This window comes from Brachyhypopomus gauderio, chromosome 1 (genome assembly GCF_052324685.1).
Source record: "Brachyhypopomus gauderio isolate BG-103 chromosome 1, BGAUD_0.2, whole genome shotgun sequence".
Lineage (NCBI taxonomy): Eukaryota > Metazoa > Chordata > Actinopteri > Gymnotiformes > Hypopomidae > Brachyhypopomus > Brachyhypopomus gauderio.
The window spans coordinates 33,012,878-33,032,523 of NC_135211.1; the positions used below are offsets into that span (position 1 = coordinate 33,012,878).

At 44.8% G+C, this 19,646-nt stretch overlaps 1 protein-coding gene across 1 annotated transcript; it reads right to left on the reverse strand.

The window, feature by feature from the left end:
- Window positions 1-16,069: 16,069 nt before the first annotated feature.
- Window positions 16,070-19,550, reverse strand: LOC143518033 (uncharacterized). Its single transcript, XM_077010626.1, has 4 exons — window positions 18,800-19,550; window positions 16,991-17,879; window positions 16,494-16,889; window positions 16,070-16,380 (listed from the first exon to the last, which is right to left on the reverse strand). Exons 2-4 carry the CDS (start codon window positions 17,357-17,359, stop codon window positions 16,252-16,254), a joined length of 894 nt encoding a protein of 297 aa, XP_076866741.1. The 5' UTR covers window positions 17,360-17,879; window positions 18,800-19,550; the 3' UTR covers window positions 16,070-16,251.
- Window positions 19,551-19,646: the final 96 nt, after the last annotated feature.

The following is a 19,646-nucleotide window of genomic DNA, read 5'->3' on the forward strand; positions in this document are numbered from 1 at the left end:
TGAAATTATAGCGCTTAAGTAATAAGCACGTAAGATTAAGCAAATAATCTGAGTGACAAGTACTTGTAAACTGTCGCTGGTTTAAATGCCGTTAATATGTACTTCGTGGTCGCTCTAAGATAACGTCGGACATTTCACTTCTTCGGACTGTTTAAGATGTATGTACATTCTCACAAATAAGTAATTCTTAAAAGGCTTTAATGTATTTTATGTATTGTAAGGCTGCATTAATATTTCTACAGTTCTGTAGTTCAGTTTAACTACCATTGCCACGCGAAACAACCAAGGTGTTTATTTATACATGATCAAATTATATCATTTAAAATTATAGTCGAATGTAACATTACCATATAAACCAGACATGTCATGCACAAATCAGAATCCAGTGAGTCCCACAAAAGAAGTTAGCCATGCAGACATTACAATGCAAGAAAACATCGTAGGTCAAGGAGTCCCACCAGAACAAGCTGAAACAGAAGAACATGATGAAGAGGCCGGACAAACCCAGCATGCTCAGCTGACTGCAGATAATAATTTCCCAATCATTAGGAGAAGTCAACGTGTTCGTACTCTCACTGAACGGGGAACAGCACTGCAAAATAGTAAATTAAATGATCTGAAAAGGGACTTTGAGCGTATGTATAAGCGGTGGAAATATCATGTCAATGGTTTGAAGAGATCCATTAAGAATAAGGATGATGCAGACTTGATTGGTGAGATTGTGAGCACTGTCAATGCCACTCAATCTAGTGTTGTCCACATTTATGAAGAAATGAGACACATCGCAACACCTGATGCTGAAATTCGAAGAAAAACGGACACATGCTGTGCAGTCACTGGGACAGCGAATGAAAAGGCTCAACGCTTTCTCAGTGCAGACGGCGATCCTGAAGATTTACCCTGGCCTGAATCAGAGTCAGTGTTCGAAGCCTCTGTGTCTAGTGTCGGTTCAGTGACGTCCAACAAGACAAGGTCAGTTTCTATGATGTCTAGACAATCTTCCTATAAGTCGCTACAACGGAAGCAACAAGCAGCAGCTGAAGTAGCAGCTACACAAGAGGTAATTAAAATAATGAAGACGCAACACTTGTATGAGGAGGAAATAAGGGTGCTTGAGGCAGAGGATAAAAGGTTAACTGCCCAGAGAGAAGCTCAGGAACTTGTGATAGAAGCAGAAAATGCAAACAGAAGAGCACAATTCTTAACAGAGAGTACTAACAGAAGAATGAAGATGGAAGAAAAGAAGAAAGAAGTAGAAAGATTAGAGGAACTAAAGAAGTATAATGCAGCACAAGCAAAGTTACAAGTTTACACAAAGTGTCAAAGATGAAGAATATCTTCATTCTACAGAGCCACAAGGACAAGATTATGTCTGTCCACCAAACATTCCTATTTATCTCTCTCAGCCCTGTTATTCCACTCAACAAGGTCCATTCACCCAAGCTCCTGTTTATCAGCCAGTTACTCTCACTGCTTCACATGAAGTTTCCAGTGATCTGGTGAAAGCTCTCGCTGATGCAATCACAGCCAATAGGATTCCAATTCCAGAACCTTCAGTCTTCTTAGGAGATCCTCTAAAATATAATGATTGGAAGCTGTCTTTCCGAACACTAATTCACTGTAAGAATTTACCACCTCAAGAGAAACTTTTCTTCCTGCGTAAGTACGTAGGTGGTCCAGTCAAATGTGCTATTGAAGGGCATTTCCTGGTTGGAACCGAATCAGCATATCGTGCTGCTTGGGACATACTTGATGATAGATTTGGGAACCCCTTCATAATTGGCAAGTCATATCGTGACAAAATACAATCATGGCATAAGATCAATAACAAAGACAGCAAAGATCTTCGGGAGTTCGTAGATTTTCTGATCAATGTTGAATCAGCCATGCCTTATGTTCAAGGACTACAAGCTTTAAATGACTGTATTGAGAACCAATGAATAGCAGCCAAGTTACCAGACTGGTTGAGCTCACGATGGAACAGAACAGTTACAAAGTACCAGGATGAAAACAAAGAGTTTCCTGACTTTAAATACTTTGTCACATTTCTCAACAAGGAAGCTAGGATTGCATGTAATCCTGTCACTTCATTACAAGCTATAAGACCGACAGAACAAGAAAAGTCTAAACAAGCCAGTCCTGCTCATTTAAAATCTCAACATCGCAGCGCAACCGTGAAGACGTTCACTACTAGCTCCAGAGAGAACAGTAGTAGCATGTGTGTCTTTTGTAAGAAATCTGGCCACACACTTCATAAATGCCGCAGTATTATGGAACAACCAGTCGAAGAAAGGTTGAAGTTTGTTCAAACAGAGAAGTTGTGCTTCGGCTGCTTAAGGGCTGGTCATAACTCCAAGAGATGCAACTCTAGAAGTATATGTGATGAATGTGGAAAATGTCATCCAACTTGCCTACATCAAGATCGGCAGATCACTCCAACAGGGTGATTCAGGAAAGGAACCACGCTCAGACATCACCAATCATTCCAGTGTATGTTTCTACAATAGCTGAGCCAAAAACAGAGGTTATGGTGTATGCTTTGCTTGATACTCAGAGCGACACTACATTCGTTTTGAATGACACAGTTGAAATGTTGAATGTCAAGAAGGAACCAGTTAAACTCAAAATCTCTACAATAACATCTAAAACTAAGGTTGTATCTAGCCACAAGTTGAACGGACTTCAAGTAAGAGGTATTAATTCTGAAGTGAGAATCAAATTACCGACATCTTATACCAGAGACTACATACCTGCTAACAGATCACATATACCAACATGTGAGACTGCAAGGAATTGGCCTCATCTAGAACATCTGGAGAAGGAGATTCCTCCTGAATTAGATTGTCAAGTAGGTTTGTTAATTGGCTATAATTGTCCACAAGCCTTACTTCCCAGAGATGTGCTCAGCGGTGAAGATGATCAGCCATTTGCTCTGAAATCTGTACTTGGTTGGAGCATCATTGGCTATAATAACACTAACAATGACTATGAAGATGAAATAGGTGTGAGCCATCGGATTATAGTGCAGCAAGTTTTACCAGCCGTTGAATCAGCTCACAGACTTAGATCTGAGGTTCAATTTGTGTTTAGGAACAAGGTTAAAGAGATCACATTATTAGACATATTAAAGACTCTTGAGTCAGATTTTGCCGAACAGAATGGTGAACAAATAGCAGAACAAATGTCTCAAGAGGACCTCCAATTTATGGAGCAGTTGAGAGAAGGCATTACGCAGAAGGAAAATGGACATTATGAGATGCCTTTACCTTTTAAGAAGGAAAGACCGAATTTGCCAAATAACAAAGCTTGTGCGGAACATCGTCTAAAATGCTTAGAGAGGCGACTGAAGAAAGATGAGCTGTACCACAAGGACTATCTTGCTTTCATGGAGGACATGATTGTAAGAGGAGATGCTGAAAAGGTTCCAGAGAGGGAAATAAACAACCAACCTGCATGGTACATCCCTCACCATGGTGTTTACCATCCACAAAAACCAGGCAAGATTTGTGTGGTCTTTGACTGCTCAGCAAGATATCAGAATACATCCCTGAATGAGCATCTCTTGACGGGGCCTGATCTCACGAATAACCTCGTCGGAGTACTGTGTCGTTTTCTAAAGGGACAAGTGGCCATCATGTGTGATGTGGAACGTATGTTTCACCAATTTCAGGTTGCCCCTGCAGATCGAGATTACCTCAGGTTCCTGTGGTGGGAAAGAGGAAACATGGATGTCTTGCCATCAGTGTTTCGAATGAAAGTTCACCTGTTTGGAGCTGCCTCTTCTCCTGGATGTGCAAACTTTGGGCTGAAGCAAGGTGAAGGCAGGTTCAGTCAATCTACACTGAAGTTCATACAGCGTAATTTTTATGTTGACGACGGCTTAGCAAGTGTGGACAGTGAGGAAGAAGCTGTTCATCTTATTAGAGAAGCTAGAGATCTCTGCAATACTGGAAAGCTTCACTTGCATAAGTTCATCTCCAACAGCAAAAGGGTGATTGCTACAATTCCTAAGGACGAATGCGCTGAAGGGGCTACTGATCTTGACCTGGCTTTAGGAGAACCAAAAATAGGAAGGGTGTTAGGAGTTCAGTGGTGCTTGGCTTCAGACAAATTTCAGTTTACAGTACATGTAAAGGAAAATCCTCTTACAAGAAGAGGAGTGCTGTCTACTGTAGCATCGATTTTTGACCCTCTCGGATTTGTTGCGCCTTTCATCCTAGTTGGGAAAAGAATCTTACAAAGAATGTGTCAAGACAAGATAGGCTGGGATGAACCACTTCCTGACGACCTTAAACCACAGTGGGAAGCTTGGCTTCAAGATTTGCGCAACCTGCCTTCAGTAAAGATCCCACGTTGCTACGTGCCAACATCATTCAGAGATATTCAGCAGTGTGAGCTGCATCATTTTTCTGATGCTAGTACATCAGGCTACGGAGCCTGTTCATACATCAGAACTGTGAGCAAGTCTGGAGAAGTCTACTGTGCACTAGTAATGGGTAAAGCAAAGGTTACTCCAAGGAAGGTAATAACAATACCTAGACTAGAGCTGTCAGCTGCAGTCGCTGCTACAAGAATTGGTGATCTGCTTACAAGGGAATTAGAATTAGAGTGTGTCTCTGAATACTATTGGACTGATTCCAAGGTTGTTCTTGGCTATATTAATAACGATGCGAGGAGGTTTCACGTATTTGTAGCCAACAGAATTCAGCAGATCAGGTCTAGCACAAAGCCAAGTCAGTGGAGATATGTTGCCTCAGAGCACAACCCAGCTGACCATGCCTCTCGCGGTCTCACCTCAAAGGAGCTTGCAGAATCAAGTTGGTTAACTGGTCCAAGTTTCCTATGGCAAAGAGAACTCCCTAAAGAGGAAGAGATTAAGGTGGGAGAGATCGATGATGAAGACCCAGAACTCAAAAGGTCACAGGTTCACACAGTTAAGGCAAGGGAGGAGAGGTCTTTGTCAGATCGCCTACAGAAGTTCTCAGACTGGAAGAGGGTAGTGAAAGCCATAGCGAGACTCAGACGTTGTGTAAGACATGCAAAGGGTCTGAGAGATAGGTCAAATGAGTCCACTACTCTTGAAGAGAGGAAGGATGCTGAACAATTTTTAATTCAGATGGTCCAAGACGACGTGTTCAGAGATGAAATCAAGTCTCTAAAGCAAGGAAAGGATGTCAGTGCAACACGTTCTAAGTTGTACAAGTTGAATCCATTTGTTGATGAAAGGGGAATTCTAAGGGTCGGAGGAAGATTAACTCAAGCAGCGCTCCATCCCCATGTCAAACACCCAGCCATCCTTCCAAAGGGACATCATGTGTCTTCTCTACTCATAAAGCACTTTCACGAAAGGGTGCAACATCAAGGTCGTGGTTTGACCATTAGTGAAATTCGTTCCAACAGCATTTGGATCTTAGGATGTAGTAGTGAAGTATCATCTTTCATTTACAAGTGTGTTAAATGTAGAAAATTCAGGAAATGCAGCCAGGAGCAGAAGATGGCTGACCTACCTCCAGAGAGAATGGAAACTACCCCCCCATTTACATATAGTGGTATGGACTGTTTCGGACCATTTTACATCAGGGAGGGAAGGAAAGAGCTTAAGAGATATGGCCTTCTCTTCAGCTGCATGTGCTCATGAGCTGTTCATATAGAGGTATTAGATGACCTAAGCACTGATGCCTTTATTAATGCATTGCGTTGTTTCATCTCCATACGTGGTAATGTGAGTCAACTCTACAGTGATCAAGGTACCAACTTCAGTGGAGCAAGGAAGGAGTTCCTGGAGTTGATGAAAGGAATGGATCCAGTACATGTGAAAGACTTAGGCTGTAGCTTTGTCATGAACCCACCAGCTTCTAGTCACATGGGTGGTGTCTGGGAGAGACAGATTCGGACAGTAAGGAGCGTTCTAACATCCGTCTTAGATCAGTCTGCTAAGAGACTAGACAACTCATCTTTAAGAACATTCATGTATGAAACTATGGCAATTGTAAATAGTCGACCTTTAACTTCTGAGAACATCAATGACCCTACAGGGCCAGAACCGCTAACACCGAATCACATACTAACAATGAAGTCTGCGATCATTGCACCACCACCTGGAGAATTTGTGAAGGAAGATCTCTATCTTCAGAAAAGATGGAAAAGAGTGCAGTTCTTGGTGAATGACTTTTGGACCAGGTGGAGAAAGGAATATCTCCTGAACTTGCAACAGAGAAGTAAATGGAACAAGAGTAGACGAAATGCCAAAGTCAACGACATTGTTCTGCTTCAAGATGACTGCCTGCCACGAAATCAGTGGAAACTAGCCAAAGTAGTAGAAGTCTTCCCAGGAAATGATGGCAGAGTCAGAAAACTTAAACTTATTATTAGTGATTCATCAATAGACAACAAGGGCACACGCACAATTAAACCCGTTTATTTAGAAAGACCTATACACAAAACTGTGTTGTTACTTGAGGCAGATTAAGAGTTTGATACAAAGTCATTGCATGTTTATATGACTGTACTTACTTTCTAAATTTGTGTATGTTTTGGTTTCAACAAGAATCACACCTTGTGCGATGGTGGGAGTGTATCTGCAGTTAACCAATATCAGTTTAAAAATGCTTATTCCAGCTAGGGGGCGTTGTATTGGTTATTACTGTTTATTGGGCACCTTTGTTCCCATGGTACTTTGCGTTCGTTTTTCCCTTTTTTCTTCTTCTATGTAAGAATGGAGTACTCGTTTGTCATCTGTTAAAGTCTCTTCGGATCTGTTTTAATCGTTTAACATCTAAGAAAGAGTGTTGGATACAAGCTCTCCTCTCTTAGTTCACGAGCAGGCAAAGTGGTATGTATATTCATTTTTAAGTTATAAGTTTCAGATGTTTTTGTGTAAACGAAAATGTTCTGATAGTCTGTCATCCATGTGCGTTTCTTTTAGTTCTACGGTGAAATAATGTTGATGTAATGACGCCGCGTAAGAGCAAAGTGTCGGTGTTACTGCAGCTCAGCATTAAACATCTGTGAAAGGAGCCAGAGCCTTCCGTGTCGTGACTAAGGAGGAACAGCTGTTCTACTTTGATACTTGAAGAAAAAAAAAACATGCTCAATAAAATGTAGGCTACTCGTGTTCAACGGTTTATTCAGTTAAACATGAATTTGTAAGCCTACATACTGTACATTAAAAGGGGTTGATAACATGTTTATTCAGCTAAACATGATATTTGAAAAAAAAGCCGGTTTTGGTCCTCTGCAGTTTTACCGGTTAAAAATATTTAAATAGCGACGAATCTAGCGCTAGGACCATGCAGAAAACGGCCGCTCCGAGCTCCGCTCCGGTAACACTTTAAGTTCCTAAAAATGAATTTTCCATGAAACAAACCTGGCGACTTCGTGGCTGCATTCATGTAAACACACGAACAATTTGTAATTCACAAGTTTGAAAACTCGTTCTCGCCCCTACTGTGCAATTTGGTTAGGAATACAGCCGAGCTAAACTATCAAGTTGAAAGTCATCATAGTTTGCTTACCCATTTTGACCCAGTTCCCAACCCAACTTTAAGAATAGATTAACGGCGATAATTTTTATATCGCCCGATAAGAGTATCAAATTAACGAACGCCGTTAACGGCCCACCACTACTTTAAATCTTTTTGGATTGGAGATTAAATCAGACATCAACATTTGCTAAATATTTATTAGACCTGATGCCCCATTTGAAAGTGCATTCTCAAATTAACTGACTGCTTTACAACTGCGCAAACCTAGCTTTGTCACGGTGAGAGGGCCGGGTCGCCACCAGAGGGCGCGCATCCCGGTCAGCAGCCGATCCCAGCACACACCCCCGAGCACGCAGCCACTCCTACCATCACAATCACCAGAATACTGATGCACCTGTTTCTTGTTACGTTGCTCTTTTTAAGCCCGCAGGTTGTCCGGTCCAGTGCTGCACATTCACGCTACGAGCCTTACTGGACCGTCAAACGCTGTCTCAGAGTCCTCCTGCCCGTTTACATATTCAGAGTCTCTGCGTATTGCCTTGCTTTCTGTCAATATTCTATTATGGAGAATAAACCCACGTTCATTCCACCTGCGTCTCCGGCTGCCTCTGTTACGACGCCTCCGGCGTCACAGAATGTGCAGCCTGAAGCTGCCGGAGACATGGGGGCTTCTCCACTGGAGGTCCTAGCTCACCAGGGTCTCCTGCTGGGAGGACAACAACAAGAGCTCCAGGAGCTCCGCGCGCTGATGACAGGTCTGACGACATGCATGCAGACGTTGTCTGTACAGGTGCCTGCATCGACCATGTCAGCTCGATCCCCGATATCGCAGCCCGAGTACTACGAGGGAGACCCCGAGGGATGCGAGGGGTTCCTATTGCAGTGCAAACTGTACTTTGCGAGCTTGCCGTCTCTCGGGGACGCTCAGAAAGTCGCGACCCTCGTATCCCGCCTGAAGGGCCGGGCTCTGGACTGGGGAGCTGCGCAGCTCTCGAGTGAGGCTCTCTGCTCGCGGAATTACGAGGACTTCGTCAGCGAGTTAAAGGCGGTCTTTAACCACCCTCGCCGAGGGAGGTCCTGCGGCCAGAGCCTGCTGCAGTTGCGGCAGGGAAACCGAAGCGCTGCAGAGCATGCTTTGGAGTTCCGTACCCTGGCCGCCAGGACGGGGTGGAACGAGGCCGCCCTCATCGACGTGTTCTTGGCGGGGTTGAAGCCTGACCTGAGAGCAGAGTTGAGCTGTCGGCCCGAGGAGCTCGGGTTTAATCAGGTGGTGCATCAGGCTATCACCTACGATAGGCTGTTGCAGGAGAGAAGAGGAGTGGCGCGCGTCGGTACCCCGCAGGCTTCCGTGTCCACACCACCCCAGGAGACTCCCACAGCAGAACCCATGGAGATGGGTGCTACCGCCCCCCCCCATGAGGAGCGCTGAACCGAGGAGGGGGCGGCCCAGGGTGAGTACGTCCGTAATGGGAGGTTTGTTGACTTGGGATGCTTCGGTCTCTTACGGGGTGGTCTCTCTTAATACCTTCGCCCTAGTGGACTCGGGAGCCTCGGGGAACCTCATGAGGAGGAGCGTCGCGGAGGAACTGGGGGTGCCCTTGAGAAGACTGGAGGAGCCACGCCGCGTGCAAGCACTGGACGGGCGGCCTGTGGGCGGGGGTTTTATTTATCACCGCACTGCACCAGTCACGTTAGCCGTTCAGGGTAGAAGTGAACATATTAGTTTTTATGTCCTCCCTTCCACACGTTATCCCCTCACGTTAGGTCTCCCTTGGTTTAAGCTTCACAACCCCGTTATCGACTGGCCCACGGGTAGGCTGCTGAAGTGGGTAGCGCCTCTCCAAGGCACTCGGTCTCCCTCCCGTGTGTTCGCGCAATCCACCAGCGTAGAGAGCCCTAACATCAGCACCACTCCGGTCATTCCCGCTCCATACCAGGATCTAGCGGAGGTGTTTAGCGCTGCCAAGGCCACCCAGTTACCACCCCACCGGCCCTGGGACTGTCACATCACCCTCAAGGCAGGTACTACGCCACCGCGCGGTCGAGTCTATCCACTTTCTCAGGAAGAGGAGCGGGTCATGGCTCAGTATGTTAAGGAGGCTCTCGCTCAGGGCTATATTACTCCCTCCACCTCTCCCGCCTCAGCCAGCGTCTTCTTCGTAAAGAAGAAAGACGGCGGTCTGAGGCCATGCGTAGATTACCGAGGGCTCAATTCCCTCTTAGTGAACTTTGCCTACCCGCTGCCTTTAGTGCCGTCGGCACTGGAGCAGTTAAGGAGGGCTAAAGTCTTCACTAAACTAGATCTGCGCAGCGCCTACAACCTTATTCGCGTACGCGAGGGTGATGAATGGAAGACGGCGTTTAGTACCTCTACGGGGCACTACGAGTATCGCGTCTTGCCTTATGGCTTGGCGTCTGCTCCGTCGTTCTTCCAGGCGTTCATTAATGAGGTCTTAAGGGAGTATCTGAATAGATGCGTTGTCGCTTATATCGATGACATCCTGATCTATTCTCCCTCCCACGACCAACATGTGCGTGATGTACGGGCAGTTCTGGGCACGCTCTTGCGCAATCGTTTGTATTGCAAGCTCGAGAAGTGCGAGTTCCATCTCAGTGAGGTGAACTTCCTAGGTTACACCATCAGGCCAGGCTCCGTGCACATGCAGCACAGGAAGGTGGAGGCGGTCGTGAAATGGACACAGCCTCACACACGGCGCGAGCTTCAGAGATTTCTGGGCTTCGCGAATTTCTATAGGCGGTTCATTCGCGCATATAGCCAGATCGCAGAGCCCCTTACTGACATGCTGAGAGGGGGAGGAGTTAAGCTTCGCTGGACAGAGAGATCTACGAGAGCGTTCAACCAGCTGAAGCAAGCGTTTGTCGACGCGCCGGTTCTGCACCAACCGGATCCTAATCGTCCCTTTATAGTGGAGGTGGACGCGTCGAACGTGGGAGTAGGCGCGGTGTTGTCACAACGGCCGAAAAAGCATAGCTCCCTCCGTCCTATAGCTTTCTACTCTAAGAAGCTCACCGCCGCCGAGTGCAACTACGGGGTGGGAGACCGTGAGTTGTTGGCTATGCGTAAGGCGTTCGGTGAGTGGAGACACTGGCTAGAGGGAGCTAAGCATCCATTCACCGTGCTTACTGATCACAAAAACCTGGAATACATCAGGACCACGAAACGGATGAACGCCCGTCAAGCCAGGTGGTCTCTGTATTTCTCTCGTTTCAAGTTCCAGGTGACATACCGGCCAGGAGAGAAGAACCAGCGTGCGGATGCGCTGTCTAGATCCTTTCCTGGCAGTACGGAGTCTACGAGCGAGGAGCCGGTGCTTACACCGGAGTGTGTCGTGGGAGCTTTGGAGTGGCAGATCGATCGGGAGATCGAGGCAGCGAACCCGCATCCAGGTTGCCCGCCGCACCGTAAGTACATTCCCCCCGCGCACCGTAGTGCCCTCATCAGCTGGGCTCATACGTCAGTGGGGACGGGGCACCCAGGGGTGTCTAAGACGGCTCAGTTGTTGGGGGCTCGCTACTGGTGGCCGGGGCTGCACCGGGACGTACTGCAGCAGGTGGCGTCCTGCGCGGTGTGTGCGCGGTGCAAGGTGCCACACACTCCTCCTGCGGGTAAGCTCCTCCCTCTCCCTGCACCCAAGCAGCCGTGGACGCACATCGCTTTGGACTTCGTCACGGACCTCCCCCCGTCCGAGGAGAACACGGTCATCATGGTGGTGATAGACCGGTTCTCGAAGATGGTTCGCTTCCTCCCCTTGCGGGGCCTGCCCACCGCGTGGGAGACTGCGGATCTTCTGTTTCGACACGTATTCCGGCAGTTCGGTCTGCCTGAGGATATCGTGTCGGACAGGGGACCGCAGTTCACCTCGCGTGTGTGGCGGGAATTCCTGTCCAAACTGAACATCACGGTGAGCCTAACCTCTGGTTACCATCCGCAGGCTAACGGACAGGTGGAACGCGCGAACCAGGAGGTGGGAAAGTTCCTGCGCGCTTACTGCAGTGAGCACGCGGACACATGGTGCGCCCTTCTGCCCTGGGCCGAGTATGCACAGAACTCCCTCACACATTCCAGCACGGGGATGACACCGTTCGAGTGCGTGCTCGGTCGCCAGCCGCCGCTCTATCCTTGGAACGCCGCGTCCTCAGACCAACCCATCGTCGAGGAGTGGTGTAAGAGGAGCGAGCGGGTGTGGGAGGACACCCATCAGCGGCTGAAGGAGGCGATCCGGCGTTTCAAGAAGAAAGCCGACCGTCGGAGGGGAGAGGCCCCATCTTATCAGGTAGGGGATAAGGTGTGGGTCTCCACCGAAGATGGACGCCTGGGCAGGAGAGGTAAACTGGGGGAGAGATATGCCGGCCCGTATGTCATTTTGAGGCGGCTTAACCCAGTTACATACCGCATCAGTCTGCCCGAAGACAGACGTGTGTCGCGTGCGTTTCATGTGTCCGCTCTCAAGCCATACAGAGCAGGTGCATTGGAGGAGGCCTCTACGTCACGGCCGCCCTCGCCGCTGCAGTTATCGGACGGACCCGCGTACCTCGTGGAGAGGTTACTGGACTCGAGGCGCAGAAGAGGTGGCTTACAGTACCTGGTGGACTGGGTCGGATACGGACCGGAGGAGCGCTCCTGGATACCGGCCTCTCAAGTGGTAGGCCCCTCCCTTATCGCCGACTTCCACAGGGCACATCCAGACCGGCCAGCTCCGCGGCAACGGGGAAGACCGCGTGGGAGTCGACGGGAGGGGTCCTTGGGGGAGGGCTCTGTCACGGTGAGAGGGCCGGGTCGCCACCAGAGGGCGCGCATCCCGGTCAGCAGCCGATCCCAGCACACACCCCCGAGCACGCAGCCACTCCTACCATCACAATCACCAGAATACTGATGCACCTGTTTCTTGTTACGTTGCTCTTTTTAAGCCCGCAGGTTGTCCAGTCCAGTGCTGCACATTCACGCTACGAGCCTTACTGGACCGTCAAACGCTGTCTCAGAGTCCTCCTGCCCGTTTACATATTCAGAGTCTCTGCGTATTGCCTTGCTTTCTGTCAATATTCTATTATGGAGAATAAACCCACGTTCATTCCACCTGCGTCTCCGGCTGCCTCTGTTACGACGCCTCCGGCGTCACAAGCTTAATAATAATAATAATAATAATCTTTATTTGTATAGCACCTTTCATACATACATGTAACTCAAAGTGCTTTACAGTATAAATAAAAGAAACATTAAAAGGAGATAAGACAAAGACAAAAAGACAAAAAGAAAATGTTAAAAGAAATTAAAGATAAAAATATTAAAATAACATAAAAGTAAAAAGTTAAGTAAGATAATAAAAAGTAAAGTAAATAAGATAAAACTATTAAGATAGAGTTTCTTAACTAAAAGCGGATCTAAACAGGAATGTTTTGAGACTGCTCTTAAAACTATGCAGGGATGAAATGCCTCTGAGCTCTTCAGGAAGAGAATTCCAGAGCTTTGGGCCATAGTGGCTAAAAGCACCCTCGCCAATCTTTAATCGGCTTTTAGGAATCACCAGTAGATTACTGTTTGAAGACCTGAGAGACCTGAATGGAACATATCTAACAATCATTTCACTTAGGTAAAGAGGGGCAAGACCATGAAGACATTTAAAAACCATGACTAGAACCTTAAAATCTATTCTAAAGCTGACAGGTAACCAGTGCAGTGAGTGGAGTGCAGGTGTAATATGATCTCTCTTTCTCCTGCGGGTCAGAACCCTTGCAGCCGCGTTCTGAACTCGCTGTAGGTGCGAAATAGAGCTCTTTGGGAGAGCAGATAGAACAGCGTTACAATAATCTAGCCTTGATGTGATAAATGCATGGACAAGTTTTTCACTGTCAGCAGGAGAGAGCATATCTCGGACCTTAGCGATGTTTCGAAGATGAAAGTAAGCTGTCTTGCATGTAGTCATGATGTGTGATTTGAAGCTGAGCTCATTATCAAAGGTGACGCCCAGGTTCTTAACACATTGTCTGGCTTTCAGATTCATTTGATTTAAATAAGTCTGGACATCATTCCTTTGTGAATCACTGCCAAGAACAAGAACCTCTGTCTTCTGTTTATTTAATTGCAGAAAATTGTCAGACATCCATGTCTGTATATCATCTATGCAGTCAAACAGTGAGCAAATTGATTTTAGGGCTTTAGGTTCTAGCGAAATATAAAGTTGAGTGTCATCTGCATATTGATGATAACTAATACCATGTTTATTAATGATGTGTGGTAACGGAAGCATATATAGGTTGAATAGTAACGGCCCAAGAATTGATCCTTGGGGGACGCCACAAGTTATTTTTTGACGTGTGGAGGAAGAGGTACCTAATGCTACATAGTAATCACGCCCAGTTAGGTACGATCTAAACCAGTCTAAGACTAAGCCACTAAGGCCTACCCAGCTTTGTAGTCGATCAAGAAGTATTTCATGATCAACGGTGTCAAAAGCGGCGCTTAAATCTAGCAGAAAAAGGACTGAGAGTTTGCCTGCATCCTTATTCAATCTCAAGTCATTTACTACCTTAACTAGGGCTGTTTCAGTGCTGTGGAGAGCTCTGAAACCAGATTGAAAAGTGTCATTTATTTGATTTACTTTGACATAGTCATTCCAACTGGATTGACACTACTTTTTCAATGATTTTGCTAAGAAAGGAAAGGTTAGATATAGGTCGATAATTATTAAGAATTGTGGGATCAAGATTTCTGTTCTTTAATAGTGGTTTAACCATTGCAGTTTTAAAAATTTTAGGGAATTCACCCAATTGCAGAGACTGATTAACAATCGTTAGAACTTCATTTGCTAATGAGCTCAGAACCTGCTTGAAAAAGCTTGTTGGTAAAGGGTCCAGTTCACAAGTAGAGGATTTTAGTGATGAAATCACATCAAGTAGTGTTACCATGTCAACTTCTAGGAAATAAGACATATTAAAGTTAGGCTGAGTAACTGATATAAGGGTTGATGGTCTATTAGTGCTTGTTGCTATGTTCTGCCTTATACTAGTAATCTTGTCCCTAAAAAATATAGCAAACTCCTCACATTTTTCAACTGAAACAGTCTCAGGGAAGCCACAGGAGGTGGGGTTTACTAGCTGATCTATGCTTCTGAACAAGACAGCTGAGTTATTATTGGATGAATTGATTAAGGTAGAGAAATAGTTTTTCCTTGCTGATTTCACTTCACTGTTGTAATTCTGCAATGTTGTTTTATAAATATCAAAATGTACTTGCAATTTTGACTTTCGCCAACGTCTCTCAGCCTGCCTACAATCTTGCCTAAATTTTACAATAGATGGAGTGTTTCTCCAGGGCATCTTAATTTTACCAGATATTATTTTAGTTACCTTTGGTGCCACAGCATCAATACAGTTCCTAACTCTGTGTGTGAATGTTTCAACTAGCTCATTCCCATTTTCTGAGAGGGGAGGGAAGGACTGTATCATGTCTGTGAAGGCCACGGCACTGCCAGCACTGAGATAACGCTTGGTTATTGTACGCTTTTCACTGAGTGTTCTAGTAGATAATGACATATTGAAAAATACACCAAAATGGTCAGAGATTGCAACATCAGTAATTTCAGTATTATTAACCTCTATACGTTTAGAAATGACCAAATCTAAAATGTGGCCATGCTTATGAGTTGGGCCTGATACATGCTGTATGAGATCAAAAGAGTTAAGCATCCTCATGAATTCTGAAGTGATTGGATTTGTGGATATATCCATGTGAATATTAAAATCCCCAGCAATTAAAACAATCAAAATCAATTAAAATCCTTGAAAGCATTTCTTCAAAATCTTCAAGAAAATCTGCATGGAGTCTGGGAGGATGATAGATAACAATCAAAAGAACTGAATAAGTACTGTTGAGTTGTACTGCCAGATATTCAAACGTAGGATGTTCCCCTAATGAGATCTGCTTACATTGGAATGCTTTATGGTAAAAACATGCAACACCACCACCTCTCTTATTTACCCTGGAGACATTAAAATAGTTAAAGTCGGGAGGTGAAGCTTCATTTAGCACTATTGCTCCATTGCTATCAAGCCAAGTCTCTGTTAGAAAAAGAAAGTCCAGACAGTAATCTTCAATTAATTTAGCTATTATAAAAGACTTGTTTGTGAGTGAGCGGACGTTTAGTAAGGAGACTTTGAAGACTTGATGTGTTTGATCAGCATCCCTTACATAACTTGTGCATTTCACTGGGATCAAATTTTGTTTGTTACAATGTTTTGTACCCTTATGTTTTCTTCTGATTACATTTTTATTTCGATTCTGAGCTTAACCATCTCGCATTTTGGTCAAGACTATAACAACAAACCAATCCCACTTTGTCAAAAAAATATTTAAAATTATAATTAAAATAAACATTTTGCAGGTTGTATTGCAATTTATTACAATATTCTATTATTCTATACAATTCTATTGTATTGTAATTACAATATTTATTAAGAATATTCTGATGTGGCCAAGCCTGTCCAGAAAAGACACGTGGAGTGCTTCGTGTCTCACTGTTTCTACTGTTGCTTATTGCCATATTTAACACACAAGCAAGGGAGTAAACAGAGGAGCCTGTAACAAAGCAGAATAAATGCAGTTTGTAAGGGAAGGTGAACACAGCACATCTTAATGGCCACAAACACAGCTGCTTTCAGAAATGATTCATTTTTGCTCAAAGTCTCACTTCAGTCCTCAGGTGAGTTTTCAAATGGAGAACTGCTGCATGTAATAGTTTATGTCAAATCCTCACCTCCTCCACCACTTGGTCTTTTTTCTGTTTTTCATTCCCTGAACCTCACAGTTCTTTTCCTCCTCTCTGACAATCTGTTCGGTTTTATTCTTTCGTCTACTACCACTTACATCAGTGACAGGTCTCTGATGGATATAAAGACAAATTCAAACACTGTTGCTAATGTGATTTTTCACAACACGGTACATTCCATCCAAACAGTGGACAACGCTCTTTCTCCCAGCCCCTTCCCACATACCTGAACCGAAGCATCTCTGCTGAAAAGATGCCCTGGACACTTCATCTCCTCATCAGTGATGATGCTCCTCTGGGAATGAAGTGCTGTGCAACAGGGATGAACTCCATTCCTGAAGTTGTGTTCACCCATCAAAGTGCTAAGTGGTCTACTGATCTTGCAGTTCACATTATGCTGAGCACTAGCTGCTCTAGCAGCTCCTCTGGAGACAGGCTTCAGTGGAGGAGCGGTCATGGTAGGACCAGCAGCATACACCACACCCTTCTCAATGATCAATGAATGTTCAGACACCTTCGTCTTGATTGTGGCCATGTTTGTGGTTGTCTGGGTCTCCAATACCTCTTCACTCATGTTGTTAGCTTCTTGGGTGTTCTGTTCATCCTCCAGATCAAACAAAGCCTAAGAAACAGAAACAGAAATGTTAGCATGACTGCTAAAATGATTCATCACTAAGATTATGAACTGAGCAGAAGAGCCGTGTCCCCATCCCACAAGCTTACCATTTCATCATCTCCTCCATTCAGGAGAATCTTCTGGGCTTTCCCACTCTGGCCGGTGACTGCTGGGAGAGGAGTCCTGGCATTCCACATGAGTGTTGATCCAGTGGAAGGAGGGGCTGCTGGTGAGAGTCTTGGGATGCTTAGCCTGACACTAGGGGTAGCTACTCTCACGGTTAGTCTGGAGCTGCCTGCCCCTACCTGAGAGGAAGTCATACTGATTTTTGCCCTGGTGGTAGGTTTAGCTAACAAAGTGCAGGCAGAAGCAGAAACAGTGTTCTTGTTGATGCAGGACCACTGTTCCTTCGTTCTTTCCATTGTGTCTTTCACTTCTGTCTGGGTTGCTCCTTTGCTTTCTCTCTCAGGCACCATGTCAGCACTCTTCTCTCTCCTGAGCACATGTTCTGATCCTGCTCAATTTTAATGAACATGTCATTATTCAGTTGTCCATCATTTTTGAGAGTGCCACAGACCTCAGGAATGCCCAAATCAGCATCGGGAAACAAAGCCACTCTGGCCAGCATCAACCGTCTCCTGTCCCTGGAACTGTAGACCTTGGACTGGATCCCCTGCTGGGCATTCATTCTGCGCGTCCTCTGAAGAACTTCTTCCTCCGTGGTCAGATCAGACCATGAGACTGCTCTCTCCAGAGCTGGTGGTGTCTTTGTCCAAGGGGCGTCTTCCTTGGTTGGCTTGCTAGGTTTTCCCGTCCAAACCCAGCAGTACGCTGCCCTGCTAACTTTCTTCTTGTGAGGAGGGTCCTTGTGGAGCACGGTAGGAGAGATGTCCATTTCTCCTTTTAGAGCAGCCAGGTGGTTGGGCTCAGGACGTGCTTGCAAAGACCCTTTGCACCAAGTCTCATCATCATCAGCTATGTCTAGCATCTGTTTGGCTGCAATTGCAATAACAATAATGTAAATCATACCAATGTTGCCACCTATTACTTCCATACAACACTAAAAACGACAAAAAACATTCCACGAGGACCAGAATTCTGTATCATGGCTTGGATGTAAAATGCGTTAACTATAAAACGTACTTATTCTAATAATAATTATTATTTAAAAAATATCTTTTAAAAACTGTTCGCTTGTTAAGGTAAAATATCGATTAAAAAAAGCAAATGGACTGAAAGTATGTCCAAAACTTTTAAAATGCTGTTTAAATTAAAGAATACAGTTCACAGTTATCCGTGATTTACATTTTTAATATATAATTTAATAATATTTAATAATATTTAGATATAGACTTTGTGTGGATTGTGTGTAAAATCGAGTAGGCTATTTCTAAGTTATAGTACATGTCCTCTGAACTTGTCTCTGTACATGTACTCTGTACATATCCAGCTGAATATTTTGTGGAACTGTGCTTTTCAAGAGCCGTTTTTGATCGCGAGAATGCACGGCAAACCAAAAGATAGATATTTTATTCTAGTCGTGCTGCACATGTAAGAAGGGTTTATTTGCAGACGATTGCTGAATACTCTCATCATCTGCCCAAATTTCTTGCGAACACTGCACCTCTGCCTTTGCCGCCGCTAACAGGAATGTCGCATCACTATGGCGATAAATCTGTAGCCATAGTCTCAAATCTGATTTGAGAACTTGTAAAACAAAATCTGTACGTGTATTTTTAATTTGAGAACCTGTAAACTAAAAGTTGCACTTGTAGTTTTGATGTGAGAACAATAAAATAAACAATAGAATAGAATATAGAATAGAACAATAGAATAAAAAATCTGAGCGTGAATGTTAAAAAATCAGTTCCGTGCTTGGGCACGGATTGCGAGTTCTTCAAGTAGGCCACCCATACCGTGCTCGGTTCGGCGCAATCACACTTGTCAACCGAACCGTGCTTGGGCCCGAAGATTTGATGAGGTGAACTTGGGTTGAGGTGAACCATTCAGCCTGGCAATCCAGGGTGGGGTGTCCAACCGTTCAGTGTGCCATTCCGATATGGGCCTGCAGTGTATAGTGCCATCTTCTAGTGAAATATAAAATGCCGTGTTCAACAGAGGCTGCAGGCCGCAACATTTGAACGCAGGCCTCAGTTACAGCAGATACCTTTACCCATACCCACTCGAGATCACATTGCTTACCTGTGTTGATCTCTGGGTCTGTGCCCATGTTCACTGGTTGTTCTGGAGGAGTGAGGATTGCTTGGCTTACGTCTCTTAATGCCCAAAATGCATTGAGAGAGATTTATTGTTTAGTGTTTGAAGAACTTGAATTGCAGATTAAATGTATGAAGTAGGAAGCCTCAACATACAATATTTTAAATGTGCAATTTGATAGAGAACTGTGATTTAAAAAAATGGGATTAAAAAAAGTGCTAAGGTGCCAATTTCCTTAATTAATTTAAAAATTCCTTAAAAATTCCAGTTTGTCATCAATCCCAAATGTCAAAAAGTTTTTCCAATAAATGGGCCTTGAGCTGAATTTAAAATTCATTTTGTAAATGAATATTTAAGTACAAGTACTAAATTTGTGTTCCTAAAGGATATCTTGCCAAAATAGACTGTGCATTTGAAATTCAGATAGCAGTAATGTTTCCAGAAAGACAAAATTACATGTACATTACCCCATGTAACCCACATGTGCATTCTCTCAATTAATCACTCTTAAAATCTTACTCTTATAACTCTTGTACCACCAATCTT

Bases quoted from the DNA above. Each gene is read 5' to 3' on its own strand.
- LOC143518033 (XM_077010626.1), bottom strand. From the start codon at position 17,359: ATGGTGCCTGAGAGAGAAAGCAAAGGAGCAACCCAGACAGAAGTGAAA. The intron at 16,890-16,990 runs GTAAGCTTGTGG...TCTGTTTCTTAG, and splicing joins ATGGAGGAGATGATGAAATG to GCTTTGTTTGATCTGGAGGA. The intron at 16,381-16,493 runs GTATGTGGGAAG...TATATCCATCAG, and splicing joins GCAGAGATGCTTCGGTTCAG to AGACCTGTCACTGATGTAAG.